Source organism: Schistocerca cancellata, chromosome 8 (genome assembly GCF_023864275.1).
Source record: "Schistocerca cancellata isolate TAMUIC-IGC-003103 chromosome 8, iqSchCanc2.1, whole genome shotgun sequence".
NCBI classification, from domain to species: domain Eukaryota; kingdom Metazoa; phylum Arthropoda; class Insecta; order Orthoptera; family Acrididae; genus Schistocerca; species Schistocerca cancellata.
In genome coordinates, this window is record NC_064633.1 from 293,098,104 (window position 1) to 293,117,699 (window position 19,596).

At 40.8% G+C, this 19,596-nt stretch overlaps 2 protein-coding genes across 8 annotated transcripts in view; one reads left to right on the forward strand and one right to left on the reverse strand.

Moving 5' to 3' along the window:
- Positions 1-15,547, reverse strand: part of LOC126095234 (zinc finger protein 761-like) — a 171,309-nt gene extending 155,762 nt beyond the window's left edge. For 2 of the 5 annotated variants that reach the window (XM_049909982.1, XM_049909978.1), the window contains exon 1: positions 15,031-15,176. In XM_049909982.1, coding sequence (XP_049765939.1) covers positions 15,031-15,072 — 42 coding nt within the window. In that variant the 5' untranslated portion in view covers positions 15,073-15,176. The other 3 variants (XM_049909981.1, XM_049909979.1, XM_049909980.1) reach the window with 3 other exon arrangements.
- LOC126095235 (ribosomal RNA-processing protein 8) overlaps positions 15,518-19,596 on the forward strand; it is an 84,882-nt gene continuing 80,803 nt past the window's right edge. The window contains exon 1 of one of the 3 annotated variants that reach the window (XM_049909984.1): positions 15,518-15,729. In XM_049909984.1, the coding sequence (XP_049765941.1) occupies positions 15,661-15,729 (69 nt within the window). In that variant the 5' untranslated portion in view covers positions 15,518-15,660. The remainder of the gene's footprint in view (positions 15,730-19,596) is intronic. The other 2 variants (XM_049909983.1, XM_049909985.1) reach the window with 2 other exon arrangements.

Genomic DNA, 19,596 nt, shown 5'->3' on the forward strand with positions numbered 1-19,596 from the left:
GAATGCAGTGTAACATGAGTTGCCTAGAATATTCTCTCTACTGCATGATCATTTTCAATGAAGGAACATATTGCAGCCATTTGGCCTGTGACATACGGATAGGTATTAATAAGAAATTGAAATTTCAAACATTTGTGTAGGCGGAACTTTATGGGTTCTAATCGGGTACATTACAATGCAGCTTACACCCACCTCAAAAATGAGAAACCACATACTGAGGAAACCCAGTTAGCTCAAAGCCATGAAACTGGCCGATGGCCAAAGTGTATTTATGACAGACGAAGACGTTGTGGCAGTCGGCTTTCTGTCATCGGTCATGAGAGAAGTCATATAACCTCCATTAGAGCAGCTCTGTAAAAAAATATACCAGTGATAATGGGTCACCGTCAGTGGCAGCCTTCACTACACTCAGTGTGCATGTCCACGCAACTTGCCACCTGGTGTGACTTGAAAAAGATATGTTTCAGCAGTTCCACCACAAACATACCTCAATCTGTGGAAGTGAACCAAGTGAGTGAACAGTCTACTGAAGTGCCAACTTCTCAAAAAGCAGTTGACTCCAAAGAAGGCAATTTTTTGGAGTGACACTTTTGGATTTATGGTTCATGAAACTCGGTATGTCATGCAATCTGAAAGGACTTACTCCCCTTATAGACTCTCTGTGATAAATACGCCAATTTTCTCACCCACGCTGGGGGAGAAAACTGATTTTGATACTCAAGTCATTCTTAAAGTGTCAGCAGCCCCATGTTCTTTCAATGTCTGCCAGGTGCTTTTGATTCTTAAGGATGCCTTCAAAACAAAGCAGGATAGGCTCATTCATGAAGACATGTTAACACCTATTCTCCATTGTCTCTTTAGCCCCTACCATATTTCATGTTTTACCGGAAGACATCTACAGGGCATTTTCACCTATGCTGCATACCTTGATGACATTTTGGTCACAGATCCAATTCCAAAGGATGACTTTCATAGCCTTGAGGTTTGTATCAGAGGCTGGCAATACAAGTACTTAAATCTAATGTGTGCAAGTGTGCTTTTATGCAACTTTCCTCGACATATTTATGGTTTTCACTCTAGACAAATGGACTGGAAGCATAGGACGATTATGTTGCTGTGATCAATAAAATGCAGCCCACAGAAAGATCAAAGACTTAAAAATGTTTCTGGGTATGATCAACTATTAGGGCCAATTCATTGCAAACCTGATGAACTCTCTTACCCCATAGAAGCAGCTACGACACCAAGGCACATGTTTCAAATGGTCACCTTACTATCAGCAAGCTTTAAAAGACTGCCCTCAGCAGTCTCCATGTTTAATGACATACACCCCTGGTTTACCTCTGGTAGTAACTGTTGTGACAGTGCCACGACATTTAACAGTGCCGCCACGACAGTACGTGCAAACGGCGATAGAGGCGCTCCACAACTCGGCTGAGGGCAGGAGCGCCACCTAGCTATGAACGGCATCGGCCGCATGTCACGGCACAGCAGTCGAATAAGAGATACTGAGTTGTTATCATGTAACCAGCTATTGTTTCTAAGTGAGTGTGTTTGAATATCCACACAATTATTGGTGATTAAAGGTTATAACACTTTTTGGCGACGAGGTCGGATATTTTCACTGCGTTGTGGATTTGTGTGTTCGTGACGGGGCAGACATGGAACAGCTTATGCAAGCACTCATTGAACAACAAACACAGCTGACGGCTGCTATTCAGGTGTTGTTGACGTCACTTACTCATCGTCTGTCTTCCTCTTCTCCGCCTCCATTCCCTCCTTACGAAGAGGCCGCTGAAGACTGGGAGGATTATGAGAAGCGTTTGCGGCAACACTTCTTGGCTTTCGGTGTTGTCGACGCTCCTATATGTAAGTCGTTATTTCTATCTTGGATTTCCCCACGGATCTATCAGCTGCTATCTCAGTTAGCCCCTCTGCGGGAACCTGCCTCTCCAGTTGTGTCGTTGCCGCCCGCGTGGCATTCTACCGGTGTCGTAAACAGCCCCATCAATCTTACCGGGCTTGGGCGGCAGAACTACACGGTCTGAGTAGGAAATGTCAGTTTGTCACGGACACTCATCATGAGTCTTATGCTGATTCAATGGTTAGGGATGCTATTCTACGGCTTGCTCCTGATAAAGAAGTTCAGCAACGTGCCCTACAACTGCCAAACCCATCGTTGTCGGAAGTTCTAAGCATCGCTCAATCCTTTGAAGTGTCTCACACTGCTGGCGTGCAAAGACGCGTGGTGTGATGTAGGTGCTGTACAGTCAACTTTCGACACGGACAATTTGCCTGTTTCACAGGAGAACGAAGATGTGGCGGCGGTTCACTCGCGTAAACAACGTCGCATTGGGCCGCAACGCTCGCAGTGAAAACAGCAACCACAGAAGCAGGTTCGTTCCACACTTCCTTCTTGTTCACGTTGTTTCGTACAGCATGACAGGGCCGCGTGTCCAAAACGTTGGGCCACATGTAATTCATATAGGAAAAAAGGCCACATTCCTTCTGTGTGTCAGTCCCCTAAAGTTCCTGTCGACGAGGCGGCCACATTGCTTCTGTGTGTCAGTCCCCTAAAGTTCCTGTCGACGAGGACGAGGCATCGGACATGGATGTTAACTGTGTGCTTTCTCAAACAAATAAGTTGTTTGTTACTGTTCGTGTTCTGGATAAAGACATTTGCATGCAAGTGGACACTGGCTCTGCAGTAACTCTCATTAATTCTCACACGTATTTGGAGTTGGGCTCCCCTTCCTTGTCTCCAGTTACGCGAAATCTGAGAACTTATAATAAACAGAAAATTCCTATCATTGGCCAGTTTGATGCTTCCACTGCCTACAAGTCTGTTGTTAGGCCCCTCACGTTTTATGTGGTGGATCATGCGGGCACTGAAAACCTGTTCGGTTATGATGCTTTCCAGTTGTTCAGGTTCTCCATTGATGATGATGTGCACCTCATATCTGAGGATATTCCGTATCAACAGCTGGATGGATTGTGTTCTGAATTTTCGTCCGTGTTCTCTGCTGGTCTGGGTCGTGCCAAGGATTTTGAAGCCCACATTACTCGTAAACTTACAGCTCGCCCTAAGTTTTTCCGGGCACGCCCTATTCCGGTGGCATTGCGTGCATGTGTCAAGGCTGAGATAGACAGGTTAACAGCTTCAGGGATTCTCCTTCCTGTTACCTCCAGCGAATGGGCATCGCCAATCGTGGTGGTTTCTAAACCAAACGGGAGTCTGCGATTGTGTGGTGATTTTAAAGCCACTGTCAACGCTCAGAGCCTCATTGACACTTATCCTCTTCCCCGTCCTGAGGAGTTATTTACCAAGCTCGCTGGGGGCCAGTTCTTTTCCAAACTTGACTTATCGGAGGCGTACCATCAGTTGCCATTGGATGCTTCTTCCAAGGAATTTCTCGTCATCAACACTCCTTGTGGGTTGTATCAGTACCAGTGGTTACCATTTGGCGTCACTAGTGCGCCGGCCATTTTTCAGCAGTTTTTGGAACAGCTCACGGCTTCCGTTCCCGGCTGCATAAACTATCTGGATGACATTGCTGTCACGGGGGCATCCACTGAGGAGCACCTTTGCAATTTGCGTTCACTGTTTCGGGTTTTGCATTCAGCTGGGTTGAGGTGCAATCTGGACAAGTCACAGTTCTTCCAACCCTCCATTGTGTATCTTGGTTTCCACTTGTCCCGTGAGGGTATACGTCCTCTACGTCAGCGCGTTGCGGCCATTAATGCTCTACTCCGGCTGTCTACGGTCAAAGAACTTCAGGCATTTCTAGGCAAGATTGCTTATTATCACAAATTCATTCTATCCGCGGCAGCGGTAGCTCATCCTCTGCATCAGCTGTTACGCAAAAACGTCCCTTTCTGTTGGCCCGACGAGTGTGAGCAGGCTTCTGTCCACCTGAAGGCTCATTTGCAGTTGGCGCCCTGTCTTGCCACATTCCATCCGGGTCAGCACTTGGTTCTGGCGACTGACGCGTCACAGTATGGCCTAGGGGCGGTTCTCGCCCATTGGTATGAGGATGGGTCGGAACGACCCATCGCCTATGCTTTCAAGACCCTCAACATTGCGCAACGGCATTACTCTCAAATCGAAAAGGAGGCACACTCTATCATTTATGCTCTAAAAAAGTTCAGCGTTTTTTTGTATGGTTCTAAGTTTCACCTCATCACCGACCACAAGCAGCTGGTCTCTCTGTTTAGCCCATCGGCGTCGCTTCCGGATAAGGCAGCTCACCGTCTGCAACGTTGCGCCTTATACTTGTCTCGTTTTCACTATGAGATTCACTATCGCCCCACGGCCCAGCACGCAAACGCTGACACATTGTCGCGATTGCTGAAGGGCCCCAACCCCGGTTTTCGATCGTGATGAACTACTCTGTTTCCACATTGATGAGGAAGAACGTCGTGCAGTTGAGGGTTTTCCACTTACAGGTTCGCAGGTCGCGTTGGCTACTGTGTGGGACCCAGTCCTGCGTCAGGTGATCGGTTTTGTTCAATGGGGTTGGCCGGACAGGACCAAGGGCCGGGCATCGGATCCCCTTCGCAACTACCATGCTTTGCGCCTTTGTCTGTCTGTTCGTGATGGTGTTGTTCTTCTGGCCATGGATGGCGCATCTCAACGGGTCATGGTGCCAGCCTCTCTTCGCAAAGATGTTCTCAAACTGTTGCATGAAGGCCATTGGGGTATTTCTCGGACTAAGTCCCTGGCCCGCAGGCACGTTTATTGGCCCGGTATTGATTCGGACATCACCCACATGGTTGCTGCATGTGGTCAGTGTGCTCAACAAGTGGCTGCACCTCGTACAATGCCCTCTCCGTGACCTGATCCGGCGCAGCCATGGGAATGGGTGCACACTGACTTTGCCAGCCTCTTCCTCGGTACTTATTGGCTACTGTTGATTGACGCCTTCTCGAAGTTTCCGTTTGTTGTTCGATGTCCGTCGCCCACCACTGCAGCGACGACGCTGGCTTTGTCCAAAATCTTTGCACTAGAAGGTCTTCCATCCATGATCGTCACGGACAATGGCCCTCAGTTCTCTTCGCAGGCCTTCCGTGATTTTTGTACTGGACAAGGGATTCATCATGTTACAGCACCGCCCTTCCATCCACAATCGAATGGGGAGGTCGAGCGCCTTGTCCGCACTTTCAAAAGCCAGATGAAAAAATTCCTTAGTGATTTTTTTACAGATGACGCTCTTTTACAATTTCTGAGTTCTTATTGCTTCACGCCTCTGGATGATTGCAGCCCTGCTGAACTCTTGCATGGCTGCCAACCACGCACTCTATTGCACCTGCTTCACCCTGTCAGGCCTTGTGCTGTGTCCCCTAGTGCGGGAAAATACTCGGTGGGCGCCGACGTGTGGGCACGAGGGTATGGATCTCACCCTAAATGGATTCCAGGGGTGGTCAAGGCTCTTCACAGCCGCTGGCTTTGTGAAATACGTACGGACGACAGCATAGTTGTTCGCCATTAGAACCAGATGCGCCCACGAGTGGTGGCCATGCCGGTGCACCACCCCTTCCTTCGCCTCCACCAGCCCAAGAAGCCAGTCCTGTCGCTCCTGCCGATTTACCGTACGTGTTGATGCAGCCGACATCGCTACCGCTTCTGAGTACGCCGGAACCGGCCCCAGTCGCGACACCGCCTACTCCGGGACCCATCTCGCTGGAGCACACCCCCAGGTCCACGACACCTATGGATGCTGCTCCGGAATTTTCACCCATCATCTCGTCCAGGAGGCACGTTCCACGCACGAGCTTCTGTCCTGGACATTTTCGACAATACTCTCATGTCTCTCCGCGGGATCTTCTCGGGGCCTCACAAGAGGCCATTGATGTCTCCGCACTGTCCATGTCTCCAAGGAAGTGAACCGAGCGAGGTGGCGCAGTGGTAGCGCACTGGACTCGCATCGTCCAACATTACCATGGGAACTGAGTAGTTGGCATAATATTACTATCAATCGCTGTGTTGCTATTACTCAAATGGTTGTGAACTTAAAGTGCATCCTCTGGCAGGATCACATCAGATTCCGACAGGGTGCCGACTGACCTCAGCCAGTGTTGATGCAAGCAGTGGACTGCACACCAGAATTATTATTGTACTGACTACAGTGTTATTCAGGTCTCTAAGACAGGACTTTGGGAACCTGAATTAATACAGCTTGTACTTTTTTCAGTAGTGAGTGTATGTACATTTATTGTTGGAAATAAACCCCATTGTTGGTGTGTGTAAATTGGCTTTACAAAGAAAAAGAAAGAACAGGTTATTACGGTATTGTTTCTTCGCCACATCATAAGTGGCTCTGAGCACTATGGGACTTAACTTCTGAGGTCATCAGTCCCCTAGAACTTAGAACTATTAAACCTAATTAACCTACGGACATCACACACACATCATTAGTGAAATTGTCCTCAAAAGACATGGAATAAAACAAATATCTTAAACAAATTTTTATTAAAAGTAAAAACCAAACTTTTCACAAATATATATACACTGAAGTCCATAAAATCATTCTTGAGCTATTGTAGTTACACATTGTCAAACAGGAAACAGTTTGCAACACTTATATAATTGCCCTGAAGATATGCAGAAGTCTGACTTTATTTAACACTGACATATGATATTATTAATAATACATACACACCTGAGTCTACTAAGAAACCCACCAGTGAAGTAGTTTGTTCCATGTTCTGTACATCACATTCATGATAAGCATTATGATATAACGTGTTATTTGATAAAACATTGTATAGGCAATTAGTGACATGCTGGTCATTTACAGGTCCATAACTGACTAATTATTTCCATTCAAGAAGCTGTATTATTGAAAGTTGGGATATCATCCATTGTCTTTGACCCATGACGTCAACAAGATGGCGGACACCCTGATTTCAAGATTATTCAATATGGCAATCATAAGGTCACTCATTACACCCATGAACAAACATCAATAACACACGAAACATTTAATTCCAGCAACAGAATCAAACTAACAGGACACCCATGAGACGTAGGCAGTTCTGGGCAAGGACAAACTAAGTATATGACATTAGCAACCACAACAAAATTCCAAAGTAAATATTAACCCAAAAATGATGAAAAATCACACACACACACCATTTACTCATGCATATCACTTGACCTATAGAGCTCAAGTGAAGCCAGTGATACCAAAAACTGACACCCAGCTCTACAATCTAGTACAGCAAATTTCACTTGTCCTACATACCTGAAATGAACACAGTGACATCAGGATCCCACACACAAATCGAAAACTTGGTCACACAAATTTTGCTTGACCTATATAGCTCAAACAAAGCATACCTACAACTCACAACTAACAGAACTGTTATCAAAACCTAACAAGACCAAAGTAACTATAACACACTCTACAATACCCACAAATACAAACTACTAAGTATGAACCCAAGACACCAACACAAACCACAAAATCATAAAAAATTACTCCAACATAAATTTCAAATGCCCACATCTCAGAAATTTATGAACTAGAAAAACACACTACATTTCTTGTAACAATAAAGATAAAAAATACATAAAAATGTATATAATACTCTAAGTCAGCTGACAAATAAATTTAGGCTGGTACACATCAATTTCATAAATTCCGTGCATTGCTTACACTTTGCACATTAAGCCAAGAAAACAAAACTGAAGAAATTTTATAGTAGACGTCAGACATAGCAGAAACCAATCAATGACTAGTAAATTTCATTGCATGATCTATTCCAACCAAATGAAACACTGAAAACATAGCTTTCAATCCAATAACAATATTATGAAAAAACAATTTCCAAACTGGAAAAATATCAGTAGCTAATAACTAACAACATTAAATAACTAACTGACAAGGCAACAAAAACAAATTTCCAAAACACCAAGTAAGACACAGCACTAAGTCCAGTGCTGCACTAACATCACTGACAAACATTTTAGAAATATAAACATTCCATGCTAGAGTGTGCCATCACTTACTCCAACACACCCTCAGTAAACACAATCCATTTAAAGTATGCCATGCTTCAATGACATTACACTTCACAATGCAGTTACCTCACATGTCACAGCCAACAGGTGGTATCCCAGCTTTCAACTGTCACCAAGAATTACTGTATGGTGTAGAAGGAGCCGTTATGGACAAAAACTTAAATTTACATTTTACAAAATTTCTGCTGTTTGTCAAAAGTTTTATTTCAAAGCACAGATTATCAACTAGATTTAAGAACAGGAAGGCCCACGGTGGATCTAATTTATGCTGTAAGAAAACTGCAAGAACAGCACTATGAATATGGAATAGATCTACTAATGACCTTCCTGGACACTGAAAAAGCGTATGATAGTGTACGTAGAAGCAAAGTGTGGAAAGCCCTAGAGAACAGAGGAGTAGAAAAACAGATTATTTGGGGGATAAGGGAAATGTACCATGGAAGTGTGATCTTTGTGAAAGTGGGAGGACAGAGATCAGCTTCTATTGAACAGAAGAATGGCTTGAGGCAGGGCAGCGCACTTTCACCATTACTCTTCATTGTAGTGATAGATGATATAATGAGTACAGTAGCACAAGCAATTGGTGAAAGGGAGATGAAAGCTACGGTGTTTGCAGATGATCTGATGATTTGGGGGAATAAGGAGGAGGAAGTACAAGAGCCGTTGGATGTATGGGAACGAACAGTACAAGAATATGGCATGAAATTTAGTATAAATAAGAGTGAGGTGATTATCACAACAAAAAATAAGGAGAGAGGAACAACTGGAATAACAATTGGTGAGGAATGACTGAGGAGAGTGGAGAGTTTCAAGTACCTAGGAAGCCCGATACAGGAAGATGAAAAAACGACAAGTGGGGGAGAAAAGCAGCACTATTTCAGAAGAGTGTCAGAAGCCTCTCAAATCAGTAAAAAGGTTATATACCGGTCATAATATGTCCCAATCCTGACATATGCCAATGAAACCTGTGTTACGAAAGGAAGAGAGAAAAGACAAGCTAGTGAGATGAAATTCTTGAGAAACAGTATTGGACTGATAAAGACAGACAGGTTAAGAAAGGAGAGGATCAGAGAGTTAATGAAGGTGGAACCATTACAGGAGGAGATAGAGAAATCAAGGCTGACAGGATATGGACATGTTAAGAGAATAGAGAAGGAGGAGATACCCAGAAGGATACACGAGATGGAACTGGATGGAAAGAGACCGAGAGACAGATGGCTGAAAAGAGTAGAGGAATGTGTCCAGAAGAAAGGAGAAGACTGGACCAAGGTGAAGACAGAGAGATGATAGCAAGACAGAAGATATTGGAGAGGCCTATGTTCCATACAGACCCGGCCAGAGGCTTGAAACTGTTCAAGATGGAGATGATGATGATGATGATTTGTATTCTGTCCTGTGATAGAAGTGGGAAGTGCGAATCATTTTTCCTTCTAGTATTGTATTGCTGAATATCTCTGTCAGTTTCTAAATGTTATGGATTGTTGACAACAAACTTCATTAGTAAATAAATGTATTGTGATACTGCAATTAATATTGCCAATTGTTTAAATATATGCCTGCAAGACAAATGTGTCAACTCCATATATAAATCTAATTAGTTTATTTTGGGCAATGAATACCTTTTATCTACGAAAGCAGTTATTCCAAAATATTACATGCGGGGCACCAGTGAACGAAAAGAAGCAAAATATATAACTTAGCCCAAATTACTGATTTCTGTGTCACCAAAGTTGGCAATCTCTCTCTCTCTTTTATTTTATTTTATTTTATTTTATTTTTACAAATATGTGGAACCCAAGCATTTTAGCAGATCTACTATATGGTTTTTCCAATGTAACTTTTCACCAGTAAGCACTCAAGACATTATTACTTTCAACCACTTTTATTAGTCCTACAACACTCACTCACAGTAGATAAGGTAATTTTGAAAGCATAAAACTAAAACAAATTTTTTGAAGTAAAGAGTTTGCACAATAGTGGTTGTTAATTCTAACAAAATCATTTTCTATTTCCCTGTGGATGCTTCTTTTATCTGCCTGACATGGAGTGTTGGTCACAATTAAATCATTTGGCCTCCTCTTACATAATATCCTCTTACGCTATATTTCGTCAGTAGCTAAGCTCTGCTATGGGTGCTGGAAAGTTCTGGAATAATGAACACTTTACTGATTCATACCAACTGACTTTAAATCTTTATGCAGATTATTGTTATTCCGCTTACTGGTTTTAATTATCAAAAATTTTATTTTTAACTAAACATATTGAGAAGCAGTAGTTAGATTGCCCAGGTACTCAAAAACGCTTTTGCAGGCCATTCTTCATTCTTGAACTAAATTCATGTAGCCATGTATGGAAATGAAACCTGTACAATAAATAGTTTAGACAAGAAGAGAATAGAAGCATTCAAAAGGTGGTGCTACAGCAGAATGCTGAAGATTAGACGGGAAGATCAACAGGAACTGCAAAGTGGCTTAGCAGGTATGACTAGAGGACAAATGTAAGGGTGTAGAGGCATATATCACTAGTGATAAGATAGATACTGTCTACAGTAAAATTAAAGAGACCTTTGGAGAAAAAAGAACCACTTGTATGAATATCAAGCACTCAGATGGAAACACAGTTCTACGCAAAGAAGGGAAAGCAGAAAGGTGGAAGGAGTATACACATTAGATTAATTTAGATTAGATTTACTTTCATCCCAATTGATCCGTAGTGAGGAGGTCCTCCAGGATGTGGAACATGTCAGAAAAACAACAATACATGACAAATATTTACAACTAAAACAAATAAGATAATGTACCATTCCACAGGTCCCAAGTGGAATGATCGTCATTTTTTAATGAACACTAAGAGTCATTTTACAAATACTAATGCACTGAATTTAAAATAAAAAAGTTTTTTATTTATTTATAAGGTAATAAACATGTAATACAACTACTGTAATACTTATTTACAATGAACACATTACTGCACTGAAATGGTGCAGAAGTTAGATTATACTTACACACACACACACACACACACACACACACACACACACACACACACACACACACAAATTTTCAGTGAACACATTACTGCACTGAAATTGTGCAGAAGTTATGTTGTACCAACAAATCAGTTGGTTTTACTAAGAAATTCATCAATGGAGTAGAAGGAGTTTGCCACCAACAAATCCTTTAGGCTTCTCTTAAACTGAATTTCATTGGTTGTTAAGCTTTTTATGGCTGCAGGGTCTATACAAGGGTGATGTACTTGAGGACAACATTATGGAAATGGAAGAGGATGTAGATGAAGATGAAATGGCAGATATGATAGTGCATGAAGAGTTTGACAGAACACTGAAAGACCTAAGCTGAAACAAGGCCCAGGGGGTAGACAGCATTTCATTAGAACTACTGATAGCCATGGGAGAACCAGCCCTGACAAAACTCTACCATCTGGTGAGCAAGATGTATGAGACAGACGAAATACCCTCACTCTTCAAGAAGAATATAATAATTCCAACCCTAAAGAAAGCAGGTGTTGGCAGATGTGAAAATTACCTAATAATTCCAACCCCAAAGAAAGTAGGTGTTGACAGATGTGAAAATTACCGAACTATCAGTTTAATATGTCATGGCTGCAAAATATTAACAAGAATTCTTTACAGACAAATGGAAAAACTGGTAGAAGGCAACCTCATGGAAGATCAGTTTTGATTCTGTAGAAATGTTGGAACACGTGAGGCAATACTGACCCAATGACTTATCTTAGACGATAGATTAAGGAAAGTCTAGCATATGTAGACTTAGAAAAAGATTTTGACAATGTTGACTGGAATAGTCTCTTTCAAATTTTAAACATGGCAGGGGTAAAATACAGAGAGTGAAAGGCTATTTACAATTTGTACAGAAACCAGATGGCAGTTATAAGAGTCGAGGGACATGAAAGGGAAGCAGCGGTTGGGAAGGGAGTAAGACAGGGTTGTAGCCTATCCCCAATGTTATTCAATCTGTATATTGAGCAAGCAGTAAAGGAAACAAAAGAAAAATTTGAAGTAGGAATTAAAACCAATGGAGAAGAAATAAAAACTTTGAAGTACGCCGATGACATTGTAAGTCTGTCAGAGACAGTGAAGGACCTGGAAGAGCATTTGTACGGAATGGACAGTGCCTTGAAAGGAGGATGTAAGATTAACACCAATAAAAGCAAAACGAGGATAATGGAATGTAGTCGAATTGAATCGGGTGATGCTGAGGGAATTAGATTAGGAAATGAAATGCTTAAAGTAGTAAATGAGTTTTGCTGTTTGGGGAGCAAAATAATTTATGATGGTCAACATAGAGAGGATATAAAATGTAGACTGGCAATGGCAAGGAAAGAGTTTTGTTAACATCGAGTATAGCTTTATGCGTCAGGAAGTCGTTTCTGAAAGTATTTGTATGGAGTGTAGCCACGTATGGAAATAAAACATGGACGATAAATAGTGTAGACATGAAGAGAATAAAAGCATGTGAAATGTGATGCTACAGAAGAATGCTGAAGATTAGATGGGTAGATCATGTAACTAATGAGGAGGTACTGAATAGAGCTGGGGAGAAGAGAAATTTGTGGCACAGCTTGACTAGAAGAAGGGATCAGATGATACGACATGTTCTGAGGCTTCAAGGGATCACCAATTTAGTATTGGAGGGCAGCAAGGAGGGTAAGAATCGTAGAGGGAGACCAAGGAATGAATACACTAAGTTGATTCACAAGCATGTAGGTTCAAGATTCAAGATTCTTTATTAGCCATTGATCATGCAAGATGAAATAGGCTTCGTCAGTACATAAAATAATATTAATATTCCAGACACTATATATAAGGCATAGATATAATTAGCATATGAGTAACTTACAAATAACATAAACCTTAAGCAGGTGACTACAATGCTTAATACATATTCTTGTTTCAGATACATACAAAGGTACCAAAAATGAGTTACATTGTAGTAGCAAACACAGTAGTTACGTAACACATCATAACACTGGCAAATAAAGTAGTTACCTAACACAGTTGAAATACAAAGGTATTAAATATGAAATATTTTGTAACAGTATATATAGTAGTTAATTAAGTTAATTATGCAATTACAGGTTTATCTCTGTGCTACTCAGATCATAATATTCTTGCATAGAATAAAATGGATTGTCAGATAACCAATTGTACAAATTTTGTTTAAGAATTTTTGTGGGCATGTCCCGAGCAGATTGCGGTAGTTTGTTGAATATTTTTAAGGTATTCACTTTGTGTGAGTTACTACTTTTTGTTAGTCTGTGTCTTGGTATATCATAATCTGCCTTCCTTCTAGTGTTGTAGTTATGAATTTCTTCCCTGACAACACCTTCCATACCATTGTTTTTAATGTGTAACACACAGATATAAATATACAAGTTTACAATGGTCAACAGTCTTAGCCTTATAAAGAGAGGACGACAGTGCTCCGTGGGACCGATTTTACACATTATGCGCAGCATTCTTTTCTGCATCAACAAAATTTTGTTACTGTGAGAGCTGTGCCCCCATATGAAAAGGCCATACGTAATATGTGACTGGAAGAGTCCACAGTACATTGTTCTCAGAAAGTTCATGCTAATCATGTCCCTAAGTTTCCAAAGGAGATAGGAGACTCTTGAAAGCTTTTTGCAAACCTGATTTACGTGTTCTTCCCAGTTAAGTTTGGAATCAATACGCATTCCTAATAGTTTTACAGTTTTGTTTTCTACGGTTTTGGGTAACCCTAAGAGAAGCTGTTGTGTTTTCTCTGAGTTACACAGTAATTTATTGGATGTGAACCAGTGGATGGCTGATTTGAGTGATTCCTGTGTGTTATTGTCCAAAGCTGAGATGTTCTGATGTGAGGTGAGGAGGGTTGTGTCATCTGCATAGCATATGGTAGTACTATTTATGTGATGAGGTAGGTCATTGATGGCTATGATGAAGAAGAAGGGTCCCAGAACCGAGCCCTGTGGTACACCAGTACTAACTGCTGCTACAGGGGAGTAATTATTTTTAACTGAGACAAATTGTCTTCTATTATGAAGATATGACTCTATTACTGCTAATGCTGGGTTACATACACCATAAAATTCTAGTTTTGCAACCAGGGTGCCAAAGGGAATGCAGTCAAAAGCTTTGCTCAGATCACACAAGACAAGTGACACCATATTCCGGTCTTCAAAGGCTGTTAATGTCTGGTCAACAATTTCCAGGATGGCCGCAGTGGTATTTCTGCCCTGTCGGAATCCGAACTGACTATTGCTCAAAAGGTTGTGTGTCTCAAAATAGCTACTTAATTGAGTGTACATAAGAGACTCAAATACTTTAGAAAATATTGGCACAATTGAGATTGGGCGATAACTTTTAGGAAGATGTTTGTCACCCTTTTTAAACACTGGAATAACTTTGGAAATTTTGAGGGAGTCGGGAAACACTCCTGACTGTAAACATTTATTAAATATGAATGCCAATGGTTTTGCGATCGAGTCTACAGTTTTTTTTACTATGTAATTGGAGAGCCAGTAGCAGTCCATACTTTTAGAATTTGAAAATTTTGTGACTGTTCTTTCAATCTGAGCAGGTGTGATACTATACCAGTTAAAGACATGATCTACTGGTGGAAGGGCATTAAGTAAATCGCTTGCAGATGTATCTGTTTTTTCTATCTTACTTTCAATTTCTTTAATTGAGCTAATGAAGTAGTCATTTAGTTCCCTTGGAGTGAGCTGAGTTTCATGTGGTAGGTACTGGGAGATGATGAGGCTTGCACAGGATAGAGTAGCATGGAGCGCTGCATCAAACCAGTCTCTGGACTGGAGACACAACAACAACAACAACTACTACTACAACTTTGAAAATTTTGGAGTGGCTTGATGAGTTACACGGTTATGATCCCGTATGAGAGAGAATGAAATTAGGCTAAGTGTACTTATTTCGTGTCTGACAAACACAAGAAAAAATATGAAAGTGTCCGGGAACGACTTACCTGCTTAAGGACGTCGGTATCCTCGTTTTCTCCCATTGCCATGACGATTACATTAAATTTTTATTACACACCACTGTATGTCAACATTCAAACGTAGTGCGTTTTGTATCTAAATTTCTCATAACCTAACAGCAGAAGGCACCTCTCATACTCACCATAGATATTTAACTACATAGACTTCGTTTCGATTGCATTTTGAATTTTATTGATATACTTGTTTAATAAAAGCGAGATTGTGTGGACTAAGGTTGTTTACTATCTAATGACAAAATGATGATGTTCCGGTACTCACTACATAAATTATATTAATAGAGCAGAGCCTACGATAGTGATATGCTGCCCATGCGTACCTTTCTTAATTGCAGTTGTTCGTCTTTAAACATTAAACATTTGCATGATTTATCTGCAGTTTAATCTTTATTTAAAAATCTGTTTCATAGGAGAAAATTTGCGACCATTTGCACATCATCGACGTCCCCAAAAAAATCCATGATCAATAATATCTTTGAATGTTTGTAAACAAAATAACATGTGGCCGTGTGCCGATATTATGTGAAGAAGTGTGTCTCACTTCTTTTTAGTAATACTGTGAAGATTTTGGACATTACTAGGTCGTAAGTGACTGCTAAAATGAGTTGGGGACATGCAGAATGGGATATAGACTGTGATTCAAAACTGGTCGAAAATTTATTTTCTCGGGTAAGTAAAACAGAAACACCATTAAATCTTTTGTACGTAATGATACAGACATGTATACGTGTGGTACCTTTCAAAATACCCCACATCTTAACCTTGAGAAATAAATGGTATTGGCAAAGCAGAAAACTTGCACCTTGCTTTCATTTTGTTATGTAAAAGTATCCATTTAATAGAAATTAAGTCTAGGTTACTAATAATGATTATAGTGCGTTGCAATGAAAACCCTAGTGATGACAGCAATATACTGGTGCGCATTTCATGCGTGAAGTTTCCCTTATATGTGTTACATATTAATAAGAGAAACGCGATTTGATGAAATCGCAGTGCATTAAAGAAAAAGAATGAGGAAAATATCAATGAGACGACAGCCACTTATCAGGTTGCTCAAACACTTTGCTTGTCTTATGTAGGTATTTGATGAGCCACTTGTAACTGACATGGTATGCATACAGTATGCTGCCTGAACTTGTTTGTGGGGAGCTCAATCAGGGGGATGCTAACTTAACAGGTCATGTGTTCAGAGTGAAATGGATATCAAAATTAATATAATCATAGACCTAGTGGGATAGTGTTGTTATTGATTATTATTATTATCCAGAAACAGAGCCTAGTTATTTGCCACAAGAATCATAGAAGGTAGAAATAGCTGGCTGTTGATAGTTGTTATAAGTACAATAGAAAATAGTAGGCCTATATTTGAGTCATGCTTTTTAATGCAACCTGTTGGACTGCCTGCCTTGAAATCTAATTCATGTGAAACATCACATTAGAAAAATTTTCTTTGGGATACATTATCTCACCACACAGTCAATCTCTGTAACAGAATAAACTACTAGAGGGAGGAGATAGGCGTAATAGTCACCCATTGTAGTGCACCAAATGTAAGTAAATGTTCTGGTTCTGTGCACAAAAACTACAGCTCACCAGATTTAAAGAAAGGAATATCATATCTTTTTGAACACATGAAGTATGGAAAAATCAGAAATTTCAGTTTTTAAAATTTTGATTCATTCATATGTCAAGACTTGACCTATTTGCTCTGATAATGATAAATAACAACAACAGTAATTATTATTTTTTGTTTTTATGGTGTCAGTTATATAGCTGTGAATGCTCCTCAGACTAATGCGAAGGTTGTGTCCCTCTTTAAGTGATTGAGTCGAGTGTGTTAAAGCAGAATGTGGAAAACTACTCAGGGAAGAGGGGTGTTCACACATGTTCACATCATACGCAGGATGTTTTGCATGTCATTGCTTTTGGTAAAAGGCTACTTGCATGACTAAATTCCAGAAGCATCCAGTCTGACCAAAACAGCAGCCTAACCATACTTTCCCAGTGATTTACTTTGTAATCCCTAGGCCTCTTCTAGAGAGCAAATTTATCCAGAAGACAGAGCTGCAGTATAAATATTGTTACAGTTGAAGATACTATTGGCAAATTATACTACTGAAACTTGGATAATGTTATGTTTTAAAGAAAATGTTTTTTCCCTCTTTCATCAAAAAATTGTAAGACTCACTGCAAAATAGGGTGAATGTTTAGTATCCATACAGAATAAATAAAACGTCGGCAGATTTCTTGTCCATATCACAATTTCAGATGGAAATCATTGAAGTTGAACAGATTCATCTTGAAGAATATACACTAATGTCATAATTCTGTAAGGTGAAATGGCTACAAATCAGTATCAGGAATTAAGTCTCGGACCATAAGATTAATGAATATGGTGATGAATAGCTCTTTAAATTCTGTGCCACCATAGTAGATAAAGAAACACAAAAGTTTGTAGTACTGATAATTTATAGGTAGAAAGTATGAGGGTTATTTGGAAAATAAGATCAGACTTCATAAAGACATAAAACATCACAGTTTTTATTTAATTCTGTACATGTTTCTCTCCCCCACCCCCATGAACCATGGACCTTGCCGTTGGTGGGGAGGCTCGCGTGCCTCAGCGATACAGATAGCCGTACCGTAGGTACAACCACAACGGAGGGGTATCTGTTGAGAGGCCAGACAAACGTGTGGTTCCTGAAGAGGGGCAGCAGCCTTTTCAGTAGTTGAAAGGGCAACAGTCTGGATGATTGACTGATCTGGCCTTGTAACAATAACCAAAACGGCCTTGCTGTTCTGGTACTGCGAACGGCTGAAAGCAAGGGGAAACTACGGCCGTAATTTTTCCCGAGGGCATGCAGCTTTACTGTATGGTTAAATGATGATGGCGTCCTCTTGGGTAAAATATTCCGGAGGTAAAATAGTCCCCCATTCGGATCTCCGGGCGGGGACTACTCAAGAGGATGTTGTTATCAGGAGAAAGAAAACTGGCATTCTACGGATCGGAGCGTGGAGTGTCAGGTCCCTTAATCGGGCAGGTAGGTTAGAAAATTTAAAAAGGGAAATGGATAGGTTAAAGTTAGATATAGTGGGAATTAGTGAAGTTCGGTGGCAGGAGGAACAAGACTTCTGGTCAGGTGACTACAGGGTTATAAACACAAAGTCAAATAGGGGTAATGCAGGAGTAGGTTTAATAATGAATAGGAAAATAGGAATGCGGGTAAGCTACTACAAACAGCATAGTGAACGCATTATTGTGGCCAAGATAGATACGAAGCCCACACCTACTACAGTAGTACAAGTTTATATGCCAACTAGCTCTGCAGATGACGAAGAAATTGAAGAAATGTATGATGAAATAAAAGATATTATTCAGATAGTGAAGGGAGACGAAAATTTAATAGTCATGGGTGACTGGAATTCGAGTGTAGGAAAAGGGAGAGAAGGAAACGTAGTAGGTGAATATGGATTGGGGCTAAGAAATGAAAGAGGAAGCCGCCAGGTAGAATTTTGCACAGAGCACAACTTAATCATAGCTAACACTTGGTTTAAGAATCATGATAGAAGGTTGTATACATGGAAGAACCCTGGAGATACTAAAAGGTATCAGATAGATTATATAATGGTAAGACAGAGATTTAGGAACCAGGTTTTAAATTGTAAGACATTTCCAGGGGCAGATGTGGACTCTGACCACAATCTATTGGTTATGACCTGCAGATTAAAACTGAAGAAACTGCAAAAAGGTGGGAATTTAAGGAGATGGGACCTGGATAAACTGAAAGAACCAGAGGTTGTACAGAGTTTCAGGGAGAGCATAAGGAAACAATTGACAGGAATGGGGGAAAGAAATACAGTAGAAGAGGAATGGGTAGCTTTGAGGGATGAAGTAGTGAAGACAGCAGAGGTTCAAGTAGGTAAAAAGACGAGGGCTAGTAGAAATCCTTGGGTAACAGAAGAAATATTGAATTTAATTGATGAAAGGAGAAAATATAAAAATGCAGTAAATGAAGCAGGCAAAAAGGAATATAAACGTCTCAAAAATGAGATCGACAGGAAGTGCAAAATGGCTAAGCAGGGATGGCTAGAGGACAAATGTAAGGATGTAGAGGCTTATCTCACTAGGGGTAAGATAGATACTGCCTACAGGAAAATTAAAGAGACCTTTGGAGAAAAGAGAACCACTTGTATGAATATAAAGAGTTCAGATGGAAACCCAGTTCTAAGCAAAGAAGGGAAAGCAGAAAGGTGGAAGGAGTATATAGAGGGTCTATACAAGGGCGATGCACTTGAGGACAATATTATGGAAATGGAAGAGGATGTAGATGAAGATGAAATGGGAGATACGATACTGCGTGAAGAGTTTGACAGAGCACTGAAAGACCTGAGTCGAAACAAGGACAAGGCCCCCGGAGTAGACAACATTCCATTGGAACTACTGACGGCCTTGGGAGAGCCAGTCCTGACAAAACTCTACCATCTGGTGAGCAAGATGTATGAAACAGGTGAAATACCCTCAGACTTCAAGAAGAA